This window comes from Spermophilus citellus (genome assembly GCF_964194105.1).
Source record: "Spermophilus citellus genome assembly, chromosome: 6".
Classification (NCBI taxonomy): domain Eukaryota; kingdom Metazoa; phylum Chordata; class Mammalia; order Rodentia; family Sciuridae; genus Spermophilus; species Spermophilus citellus.
This window is the reverse complement of record NC_138187.1, coordinates 162,208,366-162,225,012: the sequence shown is the minus strand read 5'-3', so window position 1 is coordinate 162,225,012 and position 16,647 is coordinate 162,208,366. Positions and strand designations below refer to the sequence as shown.

Here is a 16,647-nt window from a genome sequence, read left to right as displayed (position 1 = left end):
TAAAATGCTGTCACAATGCCGGCAAGTGAAACAAGTGCTAAAACTGTCTACTGTACAAATACATATGGGAAATAACGGATGATGGAAAAATATAAACCGAAATCACACTTTCAGCTCTATACATGTGACACAAACACAGCTCAGTAAACATCACATTAGGGCAAGATGAAGTCAGACTCCTTTGTCTCTTCTTGCTGTTCGAACAGGATGGCAATTCACTCTGCCTGTGACATTCAGCTTTATGCCTCCTGTCCCACAGGAGCTGCCTTTCAAAAGGATCTTGGGTTGGGTGATAAATGTTAAGGTCACTCTACCCCAAAACGATGCTCCTTTAACGACCAGCAGTTCTAGAGAACCAAGTGCTTCCTGGAAAAGGGAGCTGGTCTTAGCGTCACCCTGAACCACTCTTTGGAGCCCTATGGGCAGATAACTCTTGGACTTTTGGCCTTTAAGTGCTTTCATATTAATTATTATTTAAAGACAAATAAAGCCAGCAAATCATTATTTCCTAACTAATAGCACATCCCTGGCCCTGTCAGCATTCTCTACTCCATTTTATCGATAACAGGATGAGTCATCCAAGTTGCATCAAGTATGCACCAACCACTCTGGAAAGCAGTAAGAAGATTCCTCAGAAAACCTGGAATGGAACCACCATTTGACCCAGTTTTCCCACTCCTAGGTTTACCCCCAAAGGACTTAAAAATCGGCATACTACAGTGACACAGCCATGTCAATGTTTATAGTACTTCAATTCACAATAGCAAAGCTATGAAACTAACCTAGGTATCCTTCAAATAGATGAATTGAAAAAGAAAATGTGGTGTACATATACACAAAGGAGTATTACCAAGTCATAAAGAAGAAAGAAATTAAGGCATTTGCCAGTATATAGATGGAACTAGATGGAGTCTGTCATACTAAGTGAAATAAGCCAGTCCTCCCAAACCAAAGAATGAATGCTCTCTCTGACATATTGATGCTAACACACAATTGGGTGGGGGCAGAAGAAGTTCATCTGATTAAACAAAGGGGAATGAAGGAAAGGGAAGGGGTATGGGAATAGGAAAAACAATAGAATGAACTGGACATAACTTTCCTATGCTCATATATGAATACATGATCAATGAAACTCCACATCATGCAAAACCACTAAAATGGGATCCTAATTAGAATAAGTTATACTCCATGGATGTATTAATATGTCAAAATACAGTCTACTGTCATGTATATCTAAAAAGAACAAATTTTTAGAAAAATACGCAAGTAGGCTGCTAGAGCACCAACTTCCAGTTTTTGATTAATTCTTCAGACTGCACAGTTGATAATTTGCAGTGAAATCTTCAATGCAGCGATATTAGATATTAGTCATTTAGTAAATGTCTTTATAAACTGAAGGCAGCAATAATCTATTTTAAATTGTATGAACAAAACCACAGGCACACTTGGGATAACATTTGCAAGGCGTATAAATTTCATGGTTAATAATATTTGGTTTCACTGAGTAATAGTCTCTATTCCAACCTAATGTATAGGCCCTAAACTAACAAAAGGAAAAGAGAATATTTATAAAACAGGTGAATTTAAAATAAACACGTAATCCTTTCAGTAATTAAAAACAAAACTTGTTACATTTTTTCTATTTCACAAGTGTGTCAAAATTTCATATTGAGGTTCACAGTTTAGATAAGACTTCAGTAGATGACATCTTGGATTATAGCAGAATATCTTGATGAAGCTAATACAACAGAAACAAAACTGGTGGGAATAAATTTAATAGAATAAGCCTGTGTCTTGCATGAAAAAAGTACGTTTTGCATAAAAAGAGACACACATGCATGGAGGTGGACAGATTCATGGAGATATGTCTTTTAATTTCATTTAGTTTCTTTTGATACTTAAATTTTTTTTCAACTAATAAATTAAAAATTAACTTTTTAAACTTTTTTTTTTTAAATTTCTTTGTTTTGGTCTAGAAACAACTTTCTTAACCCCAAATCAGATCATTTCTTTTTTTTAGAATTTTTATCACCATTTCTTAATTTATTCCACTAGATGAAAAGCCAAAATATGGGTCTGTTGCTTATTAACTGTTTCATTTGGGTCTGTTTCTTAATCTTTGTGAGTCTTAACTTGCATGTTCCTGAAAAACTAGATCTAACTTTACCAGTCTATTAGAGTTGCCATGACAATTAGGAGCAATAACTCATAAAAAGCACTTATCATGGTAGGGCCTGGCACATAGAAAGTTACTAAGTGGCAGCTATTACTTTTAATGCTATCACATTGTATACCGCAGTTCTTAATTCCATTGGAATATTTTCACGGCTTAGAATAAAGATACCATTGCCTGCTTTAAAATTATATTTTATAAGATTCAGTTATGTTATAGTTTCTTATTATTTTAAACTATAATATATGGCAATCAGGAAAAAAAACCACTTAATTCTTTGAAGCTGGCCCAGTTATCTACACCACACTAGTTTGGACTTCTTTTGTAAGGAGATGAAGTCTCATTATGTTGCCCAGACTGGACTGGAGCTGGAGCTCCTGTGCTCAAGCAATCCTCTCGCCTCAGGGGCACACCACTGTGCCCAGCTATGGTTTTGTCTTCTATAGTCTGAAGTTATCAGATGTCCAAGTAACAGTGCAGTGGAAGAATATGAAATGGTTTCTTACATGCCAACTGCTGAGAGTATTTCTGAGTGTGTGATATAAACATAAGGTCTACCTTTCTTTCCCTTACCTCTAACAGGCCATCCTCTGGCAGGTCAGTACAGTGAACAGCATTTTGGATCTTAGTCTTACCGAAAATTGCTCTAAGGGTTCCAGGGCGTAAATGCCGGGCAATTTCCTAGTAAATACATACAGATTAAAGTTAGTATAGTGTTAACAAGAAAAACACTAAGTTATACAAAACACGTGAATTACTTTATTTATTAAATACATGTTATACATTGAAGATGCTGATTTTTCCTGGAAACCACAAGGATATATGAAAATTTTAGGCAATGAAACTTTTCAGTTTACTTATAAGGCTAATTCTGTGGCTCAGGGTAGAGTCCACTATAACTTATGTCAGAGGACAAACAATAATTATATTTCTTTTTATCAACAGACTATTGGAATCACACAAAATACAAATCCAGTTCTTTACTACAAGAATTGTATTTTTAAAGATTTGTATTTTATAAAGATCCTAAAAATATGGATAAGCTTAATGCAAGAGCCTTTCAAACTCCACAAAATTTCTGCCATATTCATCCCCTCTACAACCTTGCCTGCTCAGCTCCACCAAGTGCTTGGTTCTTTTAACGCACATAAGGACTAGAAAGACATCTCAGGTATTCCTGCAGTGGGAAGAATAATTCTGGCTTCAAGAATGACCTCTAAGATCAAATTAATAACTAACTAATTAATTAACTGAAATCAAAAGCACCAAATAGAATGGTGATTAGCAAAATAGAAAACCAAGAGAAGGTTTAATTATCTACAGCTGTGTGTATTTGCATGTCAGTGTTTATTGAATAATAGGTTTATCTGACTGATAAATCGCTTCCATAATAAGCTATTCTGTTTCAGTTCTTCACAATATAGGAAAGAGATGCAAGAATGAAAATGACCTTTTATTTAAGAAGCAAATTAAATTAAAAAGAGCTCTGTGAAACTGACTAATACTAGAACTATGAAGAAAGAGACTTCTGTGATCAAGTGTAGAGTACCTTCACGTAACGATTGGTACATGGTGTGTACATCAGTACATCACTAGACTAATTCCAGGGAGCTTTAAGTACAAGGGAAAAATATACACTGCAGGACAATCACAGTAGTAGTGATAGAAATAAGTATATAAATATGAAGAAGGGCAATCACAGCTTCAGTCCTGGCCACATTAAAATAGCTGAGACAAGACTCTAAAGCCTGTTTTAATCAAGCCTTCATTTCACAGACAACAGGGTAATAAAACAATATCAAAGGCCAACGTGCAGTCGCCACAATTAAAACAGCAAGTGTATGTGTTTCCAGCCATTACTGGGACTCTCCGATGACACAAATGTGCAACCCCATACTTACTCATGCAGCTATAGTTCTGTATTCCTGGGAGAAAAGCAATAGCAGACTAAGTAACAACTAAAAATGATAATGAAACACAGGGAAGGAATCAGAGAAGGAAAGAAAATGAGGGAAGATATCCAACGGTTAGTTTCTGGTAAGTCTGAGGGACCTATGCCTCGGATTTAGAAAGAGTAACTGCAAAATTCAACTCAATTATTTATTTACTAGTTTCAAGAATGAACCATCTGAGAGTTCACAGTAAACTTCCTTTTGGGGGGAGTTTTGGGTACTGAGGATTGAACTCAGGGGCACTCCACCACTGAGCTACATCCCCATATCCCCAGCCCTATTTTGTATTTTATTTAGAGGCAGGGTCTCACTGAGTTGCTTAGTGCCTCACTTTAGCTGAGGCTGGTTTTGAACTTGTGATCCTCCTGCCTTAGACTCCCGAGATGCTGGAATGAGGCGTGTGCTCCCATACCCAGTCTAAATATATTTGCATTAGATACTGCATGAATTGACTGTATTTGAGGAATAATTAAAACATCTGGTTTATGAACTCTCAGGCTTCACATGTAACTTTCTGTTAAGTAGAAATTAGCTAACAGTCACTAGTATGGCAATATGTAAAAACTTGGATGTGTAACTGCAATCTGTATACGGGGTAAAAATGGGAGTTCATAACCCACTTGAATCAAATGTATGAAATATGATATGTCAAGAGCTTTGTAATGTTTTGAACAACCAATAATAATAATAATGAAAAAGAAATTAGCTGTAATGTAAATCATGTTATTACACAATTTAAAATCTCAAATGGCTCACATTTTATTTGTATTGAACAGCATTGTCACCAGTAATGTGGAAGATTAGACGGTTTTAGAAACGTTAATCTTAGTCTAGAATCTTGACTGCTCACTGCAATTTTATAGGGAATCAGAGAGAACCTGGGACAGTTTAGGAAGTTAATCTTTTGAAGTGATATTGGTGTTTGGTTGGATCTTTGGATATTCTCTTCCATTAGTACTGGATATATTGTTAGTATAACCAGGTTAACCATCTGTAAAAGACGAACATTGTCAGCTTTGTCAGCATATGGGGATTTGTGAGATTTGTATGAAACGATAGATCCTTTAAAAAATGCAAGTACAATGTAAGTGCCTTGTGTAAGACAGCAGTTGTTTCTCCCGTCGAGTGTACACTGTTCAGTGTGGCCAGACATTGTTAAGACACGTTAGGGCATTACCTCATTCAATTCAGTCTTGCACACTGAACTAAGGCCTTTAAGATAACAAGATCGTTCCACTAACTGCTGAGATTTATGTTTCCATTATAGGACAAATATACTTAAATTTTATGATATGTGTTCTGTTATATAAATTGGGTTAACCCATATTAACATCAGTTTAATAGCCTATTCCTATTTCTGATGGTACTTCTATCATACTCCTGCTAGGTAAGAGTTTTTGGCTAGAGGACTACTTGGTATAGGGGAAATTCCTACACCTAATTCATGTATACATGAATGAAACAACCCTCCTCACTCCCTTCAGTGCCAAAGGAAAGGGTACTTTTTACTATATATACCTTTTCTTTTACTATATAACCCTCCCATTTCTTTGCCACTTCCTTTCCTTTTACTATATAACCCTCCCATTTCTTTGCCACTCTAAATCAGGAAACTTCTACTGTAATTTCCTTTCTCCTATATTTTCAACTTCTTCCCAACAGCTTCTTCCTTGCATCCTATATAAGTGAAGATGTGTTTATTGTTATTAAAATAAAACAACTTTACTATCCCATCTATTTTCCTCTGTTTCTGGAAGTCTTAATAAAATCTACTTCCATTTACTCTTAAACGTTTTGCCCCATAGCACACCTAAATTGCTTTGGCAAATGACACTGACAACCTAAAAGTCCACATATTCTCTCCATTTGTGATTCTACTCAATACTTAACATTATGAACATTTATTCCTGAAATGCTGTCTTTACTCAGCCCACCTGACACATAATCCAGTCTCCTTCCACAATTCCTCCTTAGCTCCTTAGCTCCTACCTTCTTGCTGCCCAGGGTTCACTCCTTGTTCTCTTCATATCTACTGGCTCTCCATGGATGACTGCATTCTTTTCTATTCATGCTTCTTCAGATGATTCTTTTTTTGTGAATATTTTTTTAGATGTTGATGGACCTTTGTTTTATTTGTTTATTTATATGAGGTGCTGACAATCAAACCCAGTGCCTTACACATGCCAGGAAGTGCTCTACCACTGAGCCACAACCCCAGTCCCTTCAGATGATTCTTTAATCTCAGTCCTCTTTCCTGAATCCCAGCCTGGAATATGTGATTGCTTAACTTCACCTGGACATCCCATTAGATTCTTCTACTCAACTCATCCAAAATCAATCTAATTCTACCCCATCCACCTTCAATACCTCCTCCTCTTAAACTCCCTCTCTTCATGAATGAAACCACTGCTGAACCAAGTAACCTAGGCCAAAAATCATCCCAAGACTCTCTCTCTCCTGGGGCCCTGCATCCAATCTGTTATCATGTCATGTGGATTCTTTTGTTTGTTTTAGATGTTGATGGACCTTATTTTATTTATTTATAAGTGGTGCTGAGAATCGAACCCAGTGCCTCACACATGCTAGACAAGTGCTCTACCTCTAAGCCAACCCCAGCCTATGTCATGTGAATTCTATTCCTTTAGCACAGCATTCTTTCCTCATTTTCCAAGCCTACCCCTACTGCTACAGTTCACTCTTCCATCTTGCTTAGACTAATTCCTTGTCTGTATCATTAAATATTTATTTCCTTTGTTTGCTTACACATCTGTCTCTCTCTTTTAAATGCCTCAAGGACAGCCATATATACAAGTCTTAGTCTTTGTATATCCAACATACTCATGAAAGAGTCACTGAATAACAATATGAATGATTTAGTAGATGAGTGAATGAATGAATAAAACAATGAATGAAATTTATGTACTGCATTACTGTATTAATGATATAGCAGAGAAACTAGGCTTCTTGGTTTGGTTAGAAATAGTCTAAGCTCCTTTGGCTACATTATACTCTTCAAAAATGTCTGTTTTAAGCAGTTCTAAAAAGAAGTCTTTTGAAATGTAAGTAATCACCAATTACTTCATCTATTTTGTGAGTTGGTAGTTTGTATAACAGATTTTCTCAAACTAGGGCACACCTGTTTGAGAATGAAATCAAGAACTCTGAGCACTAATCCCATAGCTCTGAAAGTGACTTGCTTTGCGACCTTGATTGAGGATAATATTACTGCTTATATCATAGATATAAAATGCCATGTGGCAAACATGTGAGATGAGAGCAATCCATCAGAGTAGCACTGGACTTACCAGTACATGTTCTAAATTATTTTTCCAGTTGGGATATTAAGACACATCTGAATTGCCTGAAGAACCACTGAATCTTCTGGTGAATATTCATAGTGCAGAAAGGACCAATTCACTCTGAACACAAGAGATCACATTATAGTAGGTGATCTTTCATCTTATTTGTTGGATTTTCCTATTACTATAGCCTAGTCCTAAAATATATACCCCTCTATAATGTATTAACTCACATTCTTATGTATGCTATTGAGACAAGATCCTCATTTATAAAGGAAAGAATAAAGTCTATTCATGATAGTTGCAATATCAAGCATATTTCCTTGGCATCCTATCTATCTATCCACCTCATTTATTTGTATACAGAATACACTGAATTATTCTTTTAATGAGAGTATTAAATACATCAGAGTATCACATTACTTGGATAATTTAGATTAAAGTTGTTGCCTTCAGGAAGTAAGTAGTTGTTTTTCTTGCCTAAATCTTTAATGCAGAAAGACATTTTTCTTCTGGTCATTAATTATAATAACTATTTTTTGATATTTATTTTTTAGTTGTAGATGAATACAATACCTTTATCTTATTTATTTATTTTTATGTGGTCCTGAGGATTGAACCCAGGGCCTTGCACATGCTAGGCGAGTGCTCTACCATTGAGCCACAATCCCGGCCCCTGTAATAGCTATTTTAAAAAGAAAAAAAAAATTTTCAGGCATTACATTCTAAAGGTAAATTTATGCTCCTCCCACATTCATTCTCTCTTCCTAACAGACAGAATTGTAAACTGTGAGTATGATCTTGAAATATCAAATTCACACTGTTAAAAAAACATTCCATTTCCTCATTGTCTTCTAGATTATCTGATCTTTGCTTCTCCCTGACAAAGCAGTGTTCAGAATGCATTATAAAAATTCTACTTTCGTTATACTACTGGAATGAAACAATCTTTTAAAAAATAAATGATAAGTTTGAACTCCAACTAGTCTCTATAGGTGAGTATTCTGGAAAACCACAGGAAAAGTAATTTCAAAACTGTCACTTGATAATAATTGGAACAAATCTGGCAAACCACAGTTTTGTTCTTCTGTTAGCACCTCAAGCACAACATGTCCTACATCAAACCAATTACCTTCCCTACCATTCCTCCCTCCCAATTACCCACCAGTTCCATTTCTTTCTTCGATTCCTAATGGCGTGACTATCATTCAAATGTTAAGGCTAGATAACACAGGACTATTGCCAATGGCTTCATTCAACACCTACACCTAATTGGGAGTACTGGGTCATCACCTAATTTAGCTCATTTGTTAATCTGTCCCTCCATGTATTCACTAGTTATTTATTGATACTTAAATATATGAGATACTGGTCCTAGAGATAAGGAAATGAAAACTAATAAGATGGTGATTTTATTCAAAGAGATCACACTCTTACAAGAAGTCAGGTAAACAAATAGCCAGTGTGTATGATGATTGTTTAACAACAAACTGTAAAAATACAACAGTAAGGACTGGATTTGTATTGTTTTCCCGTTTTCCCAGGACAATTACTCCCACCACGGCAGAACATGGAGGGACGCAATACTAACCACTGCGCCTTGCAAGCTGGTGCCACAGGCCGCAACACACTCCCCCAAAGCCCTTGCAGTGCAACCAGAGCTGTCCTAGAGATAGATGCCAAGTGTACAGGAGCAGCAGGCAGCACCTCCAGGTACCCACCCCGGGTTTCACAGGGTCCTCTTGGTCTGCCAACATCTCTCCCCTCTTCCCAGCTACTGCTTCAGTTCAACAAGATGAGAGGGGAGTCAGACTGATACAGCTTCTCCCTGACTCAAACACTGCTGATGGCTCCCCTTTCCAACATCTAAACAGGCAAAGCATGATAAATAAGGAACTTCTCAATCCTGCCTTTTACTTGTATTTCCTCAGGCATTTCTGTGCGATTTATGCTTTAAAATTAGAAGTGAAAAAAAGCCTATGAACATAAAAGAAAAATGACTTGCACTGAGACCTTTAAATTCTTTTGACACCTGAAATCTTTGTCAAACTCTAGGAGGTGGAGAGGCTTAGTGATACATTTCACCATACTGTGTTCATGTGATTCCTTCCTGCATGTTTCCTCCTCTTCTCTGGTCAGTAAAACTCCAAGCACTCAGAAATGACCTCCATGAAGCACGTCTCCAGCCCCAGCTGCAGTTAACAGCTCTGTGCTACAATGGGCCTTTCAAGTATTGTGGCTTTTGTGGTAACTGCAACTGTGTTGTCGGTTTGTGTGAGAGCACGGATAATATCTGTCTTATTCTCTGCTGTATCTGGAATACTGAGAACATGGTCCAGTATGTGACAGGTGCTCAATTAACATTGGATAAGCATGTAAAAACCTGGGAATCTCTTCCAAGAGCTGATCAATCCACTGGAAACAGGGATGTGCTGTATTTATCTTAGCATCTCTTACAGCATCAGGGCATCTCACACAAGAAGGTTTTTAATATAAGATGCCTGCATTGGACTAAATCTTCTCTAGGCATTCCATTTTCTAAAGAAATCAGAAACTATGCATCATGATTTATGAAATATACATATTTCTAAACTATACAAAAGGTTAAAATGTACCAAATACACTGACAAACTGAATTGCAAGAAGGGTAAAGATGAACTCTAGGCAGCACAGGACCATGACCAGAATTTACATGGGGGACTCTCAATAAAATCAGAAGATTTCTCCTGCATGAGGAAAGAACTGTGACCACTTCTCTAACTGTTGCTTTTAGATGGTACTTCACCCGGTAGGGTGGAAACCTGAGACTCATGCAAATAACAAAACAGTGCCACAGGCTCTAGACACCATGTTGCAGTTCTGTCTGGGCACAGGCTTCCTAGTAACCTACATTATTTTTTACTTATTTAAAAAATTTTGATGCTATATCCTATATAATAAATTAATTCATTTTTAATGCCCAAAGGTACATTTTGTAACAAGTACATGTTGGAAAATACATAAGAAAATAACCTATAGGACACGAGTTCTATAAGTATTTTACTATTTTTGTTTTGCTTTGTTTGAATGTGTGTATTTTATCTTATGGCAGAAATAAACATCTGATCATACCTGTTTCTTTTTAAATTTAAGGCCAAAACCAGATAGTCATGACCTAAGTTATAAAGCTTTAGAATTTGATTGTTCAGTCACTTGTATGCAAGTTCCCAGAAACCATCCAGGTCTTGCCTGGGCACATTTCACTTCAGTGAGAGGTCTGTCCTTTCAACTGAATGTTCATACTATACTCGGTCTCCACAAGAAGCACACCTGGAGCCGGGCAGAGTGTTGAATGCCTGTAATCCAGCAACTTGGGAGGCTGAGGTAGGAGGATTCCAAGTTCAAAGCCAGCCTCAGCAACTTAGTGAAGCCCTAAGCAACTTTGCCAGATACTGTCTCAAAAGAAAAAATTAAAAGGGCTAGGGATATGGTTCAATGATTAAGCACCCTGAGTTCAATCCTTAATACCAAAATAAGAGAGAGAAAGAAGCACATGTGGCTTGGCTAGCAGGTGCCTCTCTGTGCTTGTATGGAGACACACAATAACCACACTGCAGCTACTTTCCAGGGCATTTAACTGAACTGACTGTCATTTAACACTAATCAAAACCTTGATTCAGAGAAAAATTATGTATAGAAGATTTCTTAAAGGAAATAAAACAAACACATCACTTCTTTTAGAATTCTACTCCTATACTGCAAAAACCATGGGGTCGGATCATTTTGACTTTTTCTACAATTGCCAACACACTGGAGTGACACCATTGGCTTCTTATAAGGAGCAGTCTAAGAAACTAGTCATTATGCAGGACAGTACATGCTGAATCACTTTAGTGTGTTCTTAAGAGATCCATGAAGGAATTTTCTCTCAGGTATAAGGAAAAATGGGGCTTTTTGTAAGCTACTCATTTGTTTACCTCGTGGACACCATCAGTCTTATCATCTGACTGCATGGAAGTCTAAAAACTGAATCATGTTATGCTCTCTTCCCCCACTATAATGTGGCGTGCATTTTATAATTTGGATTCTCATTTACTCTTTGTCCCGATTTCCACATTCATTTTAATTTATGTATCCTCTTGTATGGAGTGGACTCATGATACAATCATTCATGTTAACAGTTATTTAACGATTGGAGTAATAGGTAACTACCAATACTTCTGTTGCAGGTACACACAGTGAATGTTTAAAAATCATGAAACTTCCATTTTATGTATTCAGTATTTCAGTTTTTGAAATAGTTACTTTTATAAAGCTAACTAAACCACTGTAAGACCACTTTCACTATGTATTTAATAAGCTATGTCACAGCGAGTCCTATTTTAAAGTCAGTGTGTGGTACATGGGCTCAGTGGTACACAGGCTCAGTGGAACATGGGCTTACGTAATTTAGCTATTAAAACATAATCATCTGTATACTGGATTCTACTTTTAGAACACAATAAAGAGATTTGAATACAACAAATAAATAGATTATCAAATTTTTATTTATATATATTATATAATACATACATACATATATATGTATTTTTTAGTTGTTGATTTTATTTATATGTGGTGCTGAGAATCAAACCTAGTGCGTCATGCATGCTAGGCAAGCGTGCTACCATTGAGCCACAACCTCAGCCCAAGACTATCAAAATTTATTAGCCCAAGTACTTCTGAGACTAACAGAGAAAGTTAACCAGTTTCCTTTTCCTGTATTCTTTTTGGTTGGCTTGCCTCAAGAGTGTAGTATGTTTACCAAATGAGATTTTTCGCATGAGAGCAAAAAATTTGAAAGATAAATTCTTGTTTTGGCTAACAGCCATTCATTCTCAAATAAATTCATGTGTGAGCTCTTTATGTACTGCCTGTACAACCCAAAGTCTCACATGTGACAAGACACAAAGACAATGCAGCGCACTCCACGGCACACCAAGCTGCTGCTGCTCTCCAGCGCTCTCTGCACAGGAAGCAGCACGTTCAGATGTTAATGCACTTAGGAACCAGCACAAGCCTTGCTACCCAGAGAAAACTCCAAAGAGGCCATGAAATAATTTAAGTCGAAGATTTTTATAAGGTATATCGGTATATATAAGGTATATCATAGTCTCACAGTTTCCCCTTATCTGTAAGAAATAGGTTCCAAGACCCGAGTGGATGCCTGAAACGATGGATAGTACCAAGCCCTATGTAGACTACATTTTTACATAGCAACCTATGGCACAGTAAGAGATTGGTAACAATAAAAAGGAATGATTATAACAGTCCACTACAATAAAATTTACCTAAAGCATATTACTTATTTATGGAATTTTTCATTTGATGTTTTTGGACCACTGCTGACCATGAGTAATGAAACTATTCAAAGTGAAACCGCAGTGATGGAGGAAGAACTACTTATGCCTAAGTCTTGACTCTGCAATGTGACCCTCGTGGACACGGGGATTTAGTGGGAAAGCTGCTGCTCCTCAGAGCTAGATGTCCTGAACAAAAGCCAAAGTTAAAAGAAGACTGGAGAACTCAGGATGCTGGAAATGTCTTCTGAAGGTGTTTGCTTTTAAGTCTGAATCTAATGAAGTCAGAAATAGAAGTTATTAAAACATAATTTCATCCAGCCTGGCATCTATTAAAAGGATAAGATGAAATCCATTCCTACTGATTAGATGAAAAGTATCAAGAAAAAAAGGATATCCAAAACCTTCAATAATTCATACAGACTGAATTAAACTTCACTTTTTAGTGCTGTTTGCATATTACAGAAAAATGAAGCATTTAACAAAATTTAAATCTTTTATCAGTTTTTCAACAAATAGTATCACTATCAGAAATTTGCTAAAAGGCTACCAGAGACTTGTCACTCAAAAGGTGGCCTATGGACCAACTTCCTAACGTCACCTGGGAGTTTGTCATGAATGCAGAGTTTCAGGGCCCATTAGTCCAAGGGAATCACAACCTCCAGTTCAACAAGATCCCAAGGTGTTTCTGATGCATGTAAAGTTTGAGAAACACTGTGTCTGAACATTTTTCTGATATTGGAGAAACAAAAAAAGCTAGAACTCAGGTATAGTTTCTTGACCAGAAAGTGTGGAACACACATAAAAGATAACTATAGAAGGAGCATATGCCAACTTCCAGATGAAAGGCAGAGATAATTAAGGGCACAGGAATTTGAAGGAAGCCAAAGGCTGACACAAGTTTGGGGCAGCTGGTGGACTCTTAAAGGAAAGACAGCACATGGAAAATAATAAAAAGGGGATTACAATATACTCAACCCTCTCCTGCATAAGTTTATACTCCACAGTTTTATAAATTTTATATACCTAGAGCTCTGGGTGGGGTCTCAGGGCTGAGAGAAACTATTTATGAACAACTTAGTTATGGTTACTTAAAAACAGCAATGATGATCAGGTACCGAAGTTTCCAAAGACCATGGAGTGAGGAACCTCAAGAGACCACACTGGTTTATTCTGAAAGGTGTAACCTTCTGCCAACCAGGGCAAGCTTTTCCCCAACATATATTTCACTTCTTACATTAAATGTGTTAAAGTTAGGTTTTATTTTAGTTGTGGGAAAACTTCTTTTTAAAGTACTTTTGAAAGGAATTTGTTTTGGAAACTACAGACTTCCTTCATAATATCAATAGTCAATTCCTAAATTGTATGTACTGTAAGTTGAAGTTTTCATTATATTTGAAGTAATGGTTGTTTTGTCACTAAACAAAAAATAACACATAAGGTGAAAAGGTGGCACAGGTCTGCATGGTCACATTTAAGGGCCCAAAGTCCCTCCCCCTCGCCTGGCAAGTGGCAGGAGTGACCCACAGAAATGTAAACAAGATGTCTTCCGAGCAATATTCTGGGAACAGCCTGGCTCCATCCTGGTCATGCCAACAGCAACTGATCCTGACTCAAGCCTGGCACTGGTGTCCAGATAGGCTTAGAAAGTCCCAGGCACCTTCTTGTTCACAAGTGGTAATTTCCAAAGGTCTCAAGAAGTTTTAAAAATATCTTCCTTCCATCTCTATACTACTATAGGCCATCTCCATGATTTTTGCCATCAGGGTGGGGAGACTGAGCCTAGAGCCTCTGACATGCTAGGCTGCTGTTGCAGCCTTCCTGTGACACTTAACCTCTCTTGCTGTCAGAGAAGAGTGTTCATTCCTAGCACAGCTCCAGCTTCTGGCCGTGGGCCGTAGAGCACTCACTGCCAGCCTGCAGCCAGCTTCCTTATGCCTGGCTCCCATTTGCCTCCTTACTCTCCACAGAGCTACCTGACTTATTTGTTAGGAAGCGTGTGCAGACTTGCTGCAAGCTGAGCGAGTGATCCGAACAGGTCCCTGCATGCTTTCACGCTTCAGCTTCCTCCCAGGTAACTCGGAGTAACAGTGAGATCAGTAGATAAAAGTACCTATAGCTCTTCAAACTATTAATAGGGCCAAATGAAGTGCTGTACATTTAATTGTTTTATGAATCAAAAAAGAACTTTGGAAAAATATATTATTTATCAAAATAAAACTATTAATATTTAGAAAATGTTCAGGTTTATGTAATAGCTAGAATTCATACTCATATTTAAGTATATAATAATTCTAGATGACTCAATTTTCTGAGATCTAATTAGATTCACCATAACTAAAAAATTATATATTACTTAAAAATGAAAAAAAAATTATCTCCTTGAATGTTAACATTTTTTAAAAGAAAGATAAAAGTGATAAAATGCCTAAAGTCGAATGAATATCTGGCACAAGGACAGACATAGAGATCAATGGAATAGAATCGACAGTCCAATAACCACCTATATATCTGCTTCAAATAATTTTCCACAATGTTACCAAGCCAATTCAATGGGGAAGAGAAAAAAATTTTCAACAAATGATGTTAGGACATTGTTTAGCATATGGAGAGCCATATACTTAAGAAAAATTTTAGTCCTTCCCTCACGCCATATACAACAATTAATTCAAATGCATCAAAGACCTAAAAGTAAAAACAAAAACAACAAAACTCTTAGCAAACAACATATCAGTAAAATGTTCATGAACTTAGATTTGGCAAAGGATTCCTATGGATGTGACATTTCTATAGAATATAACATTAAAACACAAACAGCAACAACAAATAGATAAATCAGACTTCTTCAACACTGAAAATGTGTGCACTTCAAAGGACACCAACAAGAAAGTGAAAAGACAATTCTCAGAATGGGAAAAGTATTTGAAAATTATATAACTGATAAGGGACTTGTACTTGGAATATTTAAAGAGCTCTTATAAATCAGCAGTAAAAAAGACAAATGACCGCTGGGCAAAGGAATTGAATAGATACTTTTCAAAGGAAGATACACAAATGCATACAAATGGACAGTAAGCACAAGATGTCTGACATCATCACTCAACAAGGAAATGCAAATCAAAACCACAGTATCTCTTCAGATCTATTTGGGATGGCTAAAAGCAAAAAGACAGATAATGACAAATACTTAAAAGGCTACAGAGAAACTAGGATCCTCAAACACTGCTAATGGCAAAATGGTATCACCAGTTTGGAAAACAACAGTGTGGCATCTCTTCAAACAGCTACACAGAGTTACCATATGACCCAGGAATATCACTTCTAAGAATTCACCCAAGAGAACTGAAAATACTTGTTCCACAAAAACTTGTACATAATATTCACAGGAGCATCATTCATGGTAATAAAAAAAGGCAAAAACAATTCTAATGTCCATCATTTGAGAAAACAAAATGTGGAATATCTATAAAATGGAATATTATTCAGCCATTAAAGAAATTTAATACCATATATATGCTAAAATGTGGATAAACCTTGAAATATTATGCTGTATGAAAGAAATCAGTTACAAAATATCACCTATTCTGATTCCATTTATATGAAATTTCCAAAAGAGTGGAATCTACAGAGAAAGAAAGTAAATTAGTGGTTGCCAAGGGCTGAAGATAGGGTGGCATTAAGAAGATGATAACTAAAGGTATAGGGTTTGAGGTGATGACAATACTCTAAAATTGTCTGTGATTACTATATAATAATGAGTGGATATGTTTTTAATAAATGGTTGAATTGTACTAGCATGTGAACTATATCTCAATAAAACCGTTAAAAAATCACGCATTGGGGCTGGGGATGTGGCTCAAGCAGTAGCGGCTCGCCTGGCATGCGTGCGGCCTGGGTTCGATCCT

General features: G+C 36.7%; 2 protein-coding genes across 9 annotated transcripts in view; one reads left to right on the top strand and one right to left on the bottom strand.

Moving 5' to 3' along the window:
* Positions 1-9,109, top strand: part of ATP1B1 (ATPase Na+/K+ transporting subunit beta 1) — a 66,859-nt gene extending 57,750 nt beyond the window's left edge. Inside the window, exon 6 of the mRNA XM_081300564.1 lies at positions 8,969-9,109. Within this exon, the coding sequence (XP_081156690.1) occupies positions 8,969-9,094 (126 nt within the window). The 3' untranslated portion in view covers positions 9,095-9,109. The remainder of the gene's footprint in view (positions 1-8,968) is intronic.
* The window catches only part of NME7 (NME/NM23 family member 7), a 169,463-nt gene that overhangs the window by 36,759 nt on the left and 116,057 nt on the right, over positions 1-16,647 (bottom strand). For 2 of the 8 annotated variants that reach the window (XR_014022830.1, XM_081300559.1), the window contains exons 11-12: positions 7,431-7,544; positions 2,756-2,854 (exon numbers count right to left, since the gene is read on the bottom strand). The exons of 4 other annotated variants lie outside the window; for them this stretch is intronic. Coding sequence is in view for 3 of the 4 variants with exons in the window: in XM_081300559.1 (XP_081156685.1) it covers positions 7,442-7,544 (103 nt within the window). In the remaining variant the exon portion in view is untranslated. Of the gene's footprint in view, positions 1-2,746; positions 2,855-7,430; positions 7,545-16,647 lie in introns of those variants that run through there. 2 more of the 8 variants (XM_081300558.1, XM_081300557.1) reach the window with 1 other exon arrangement.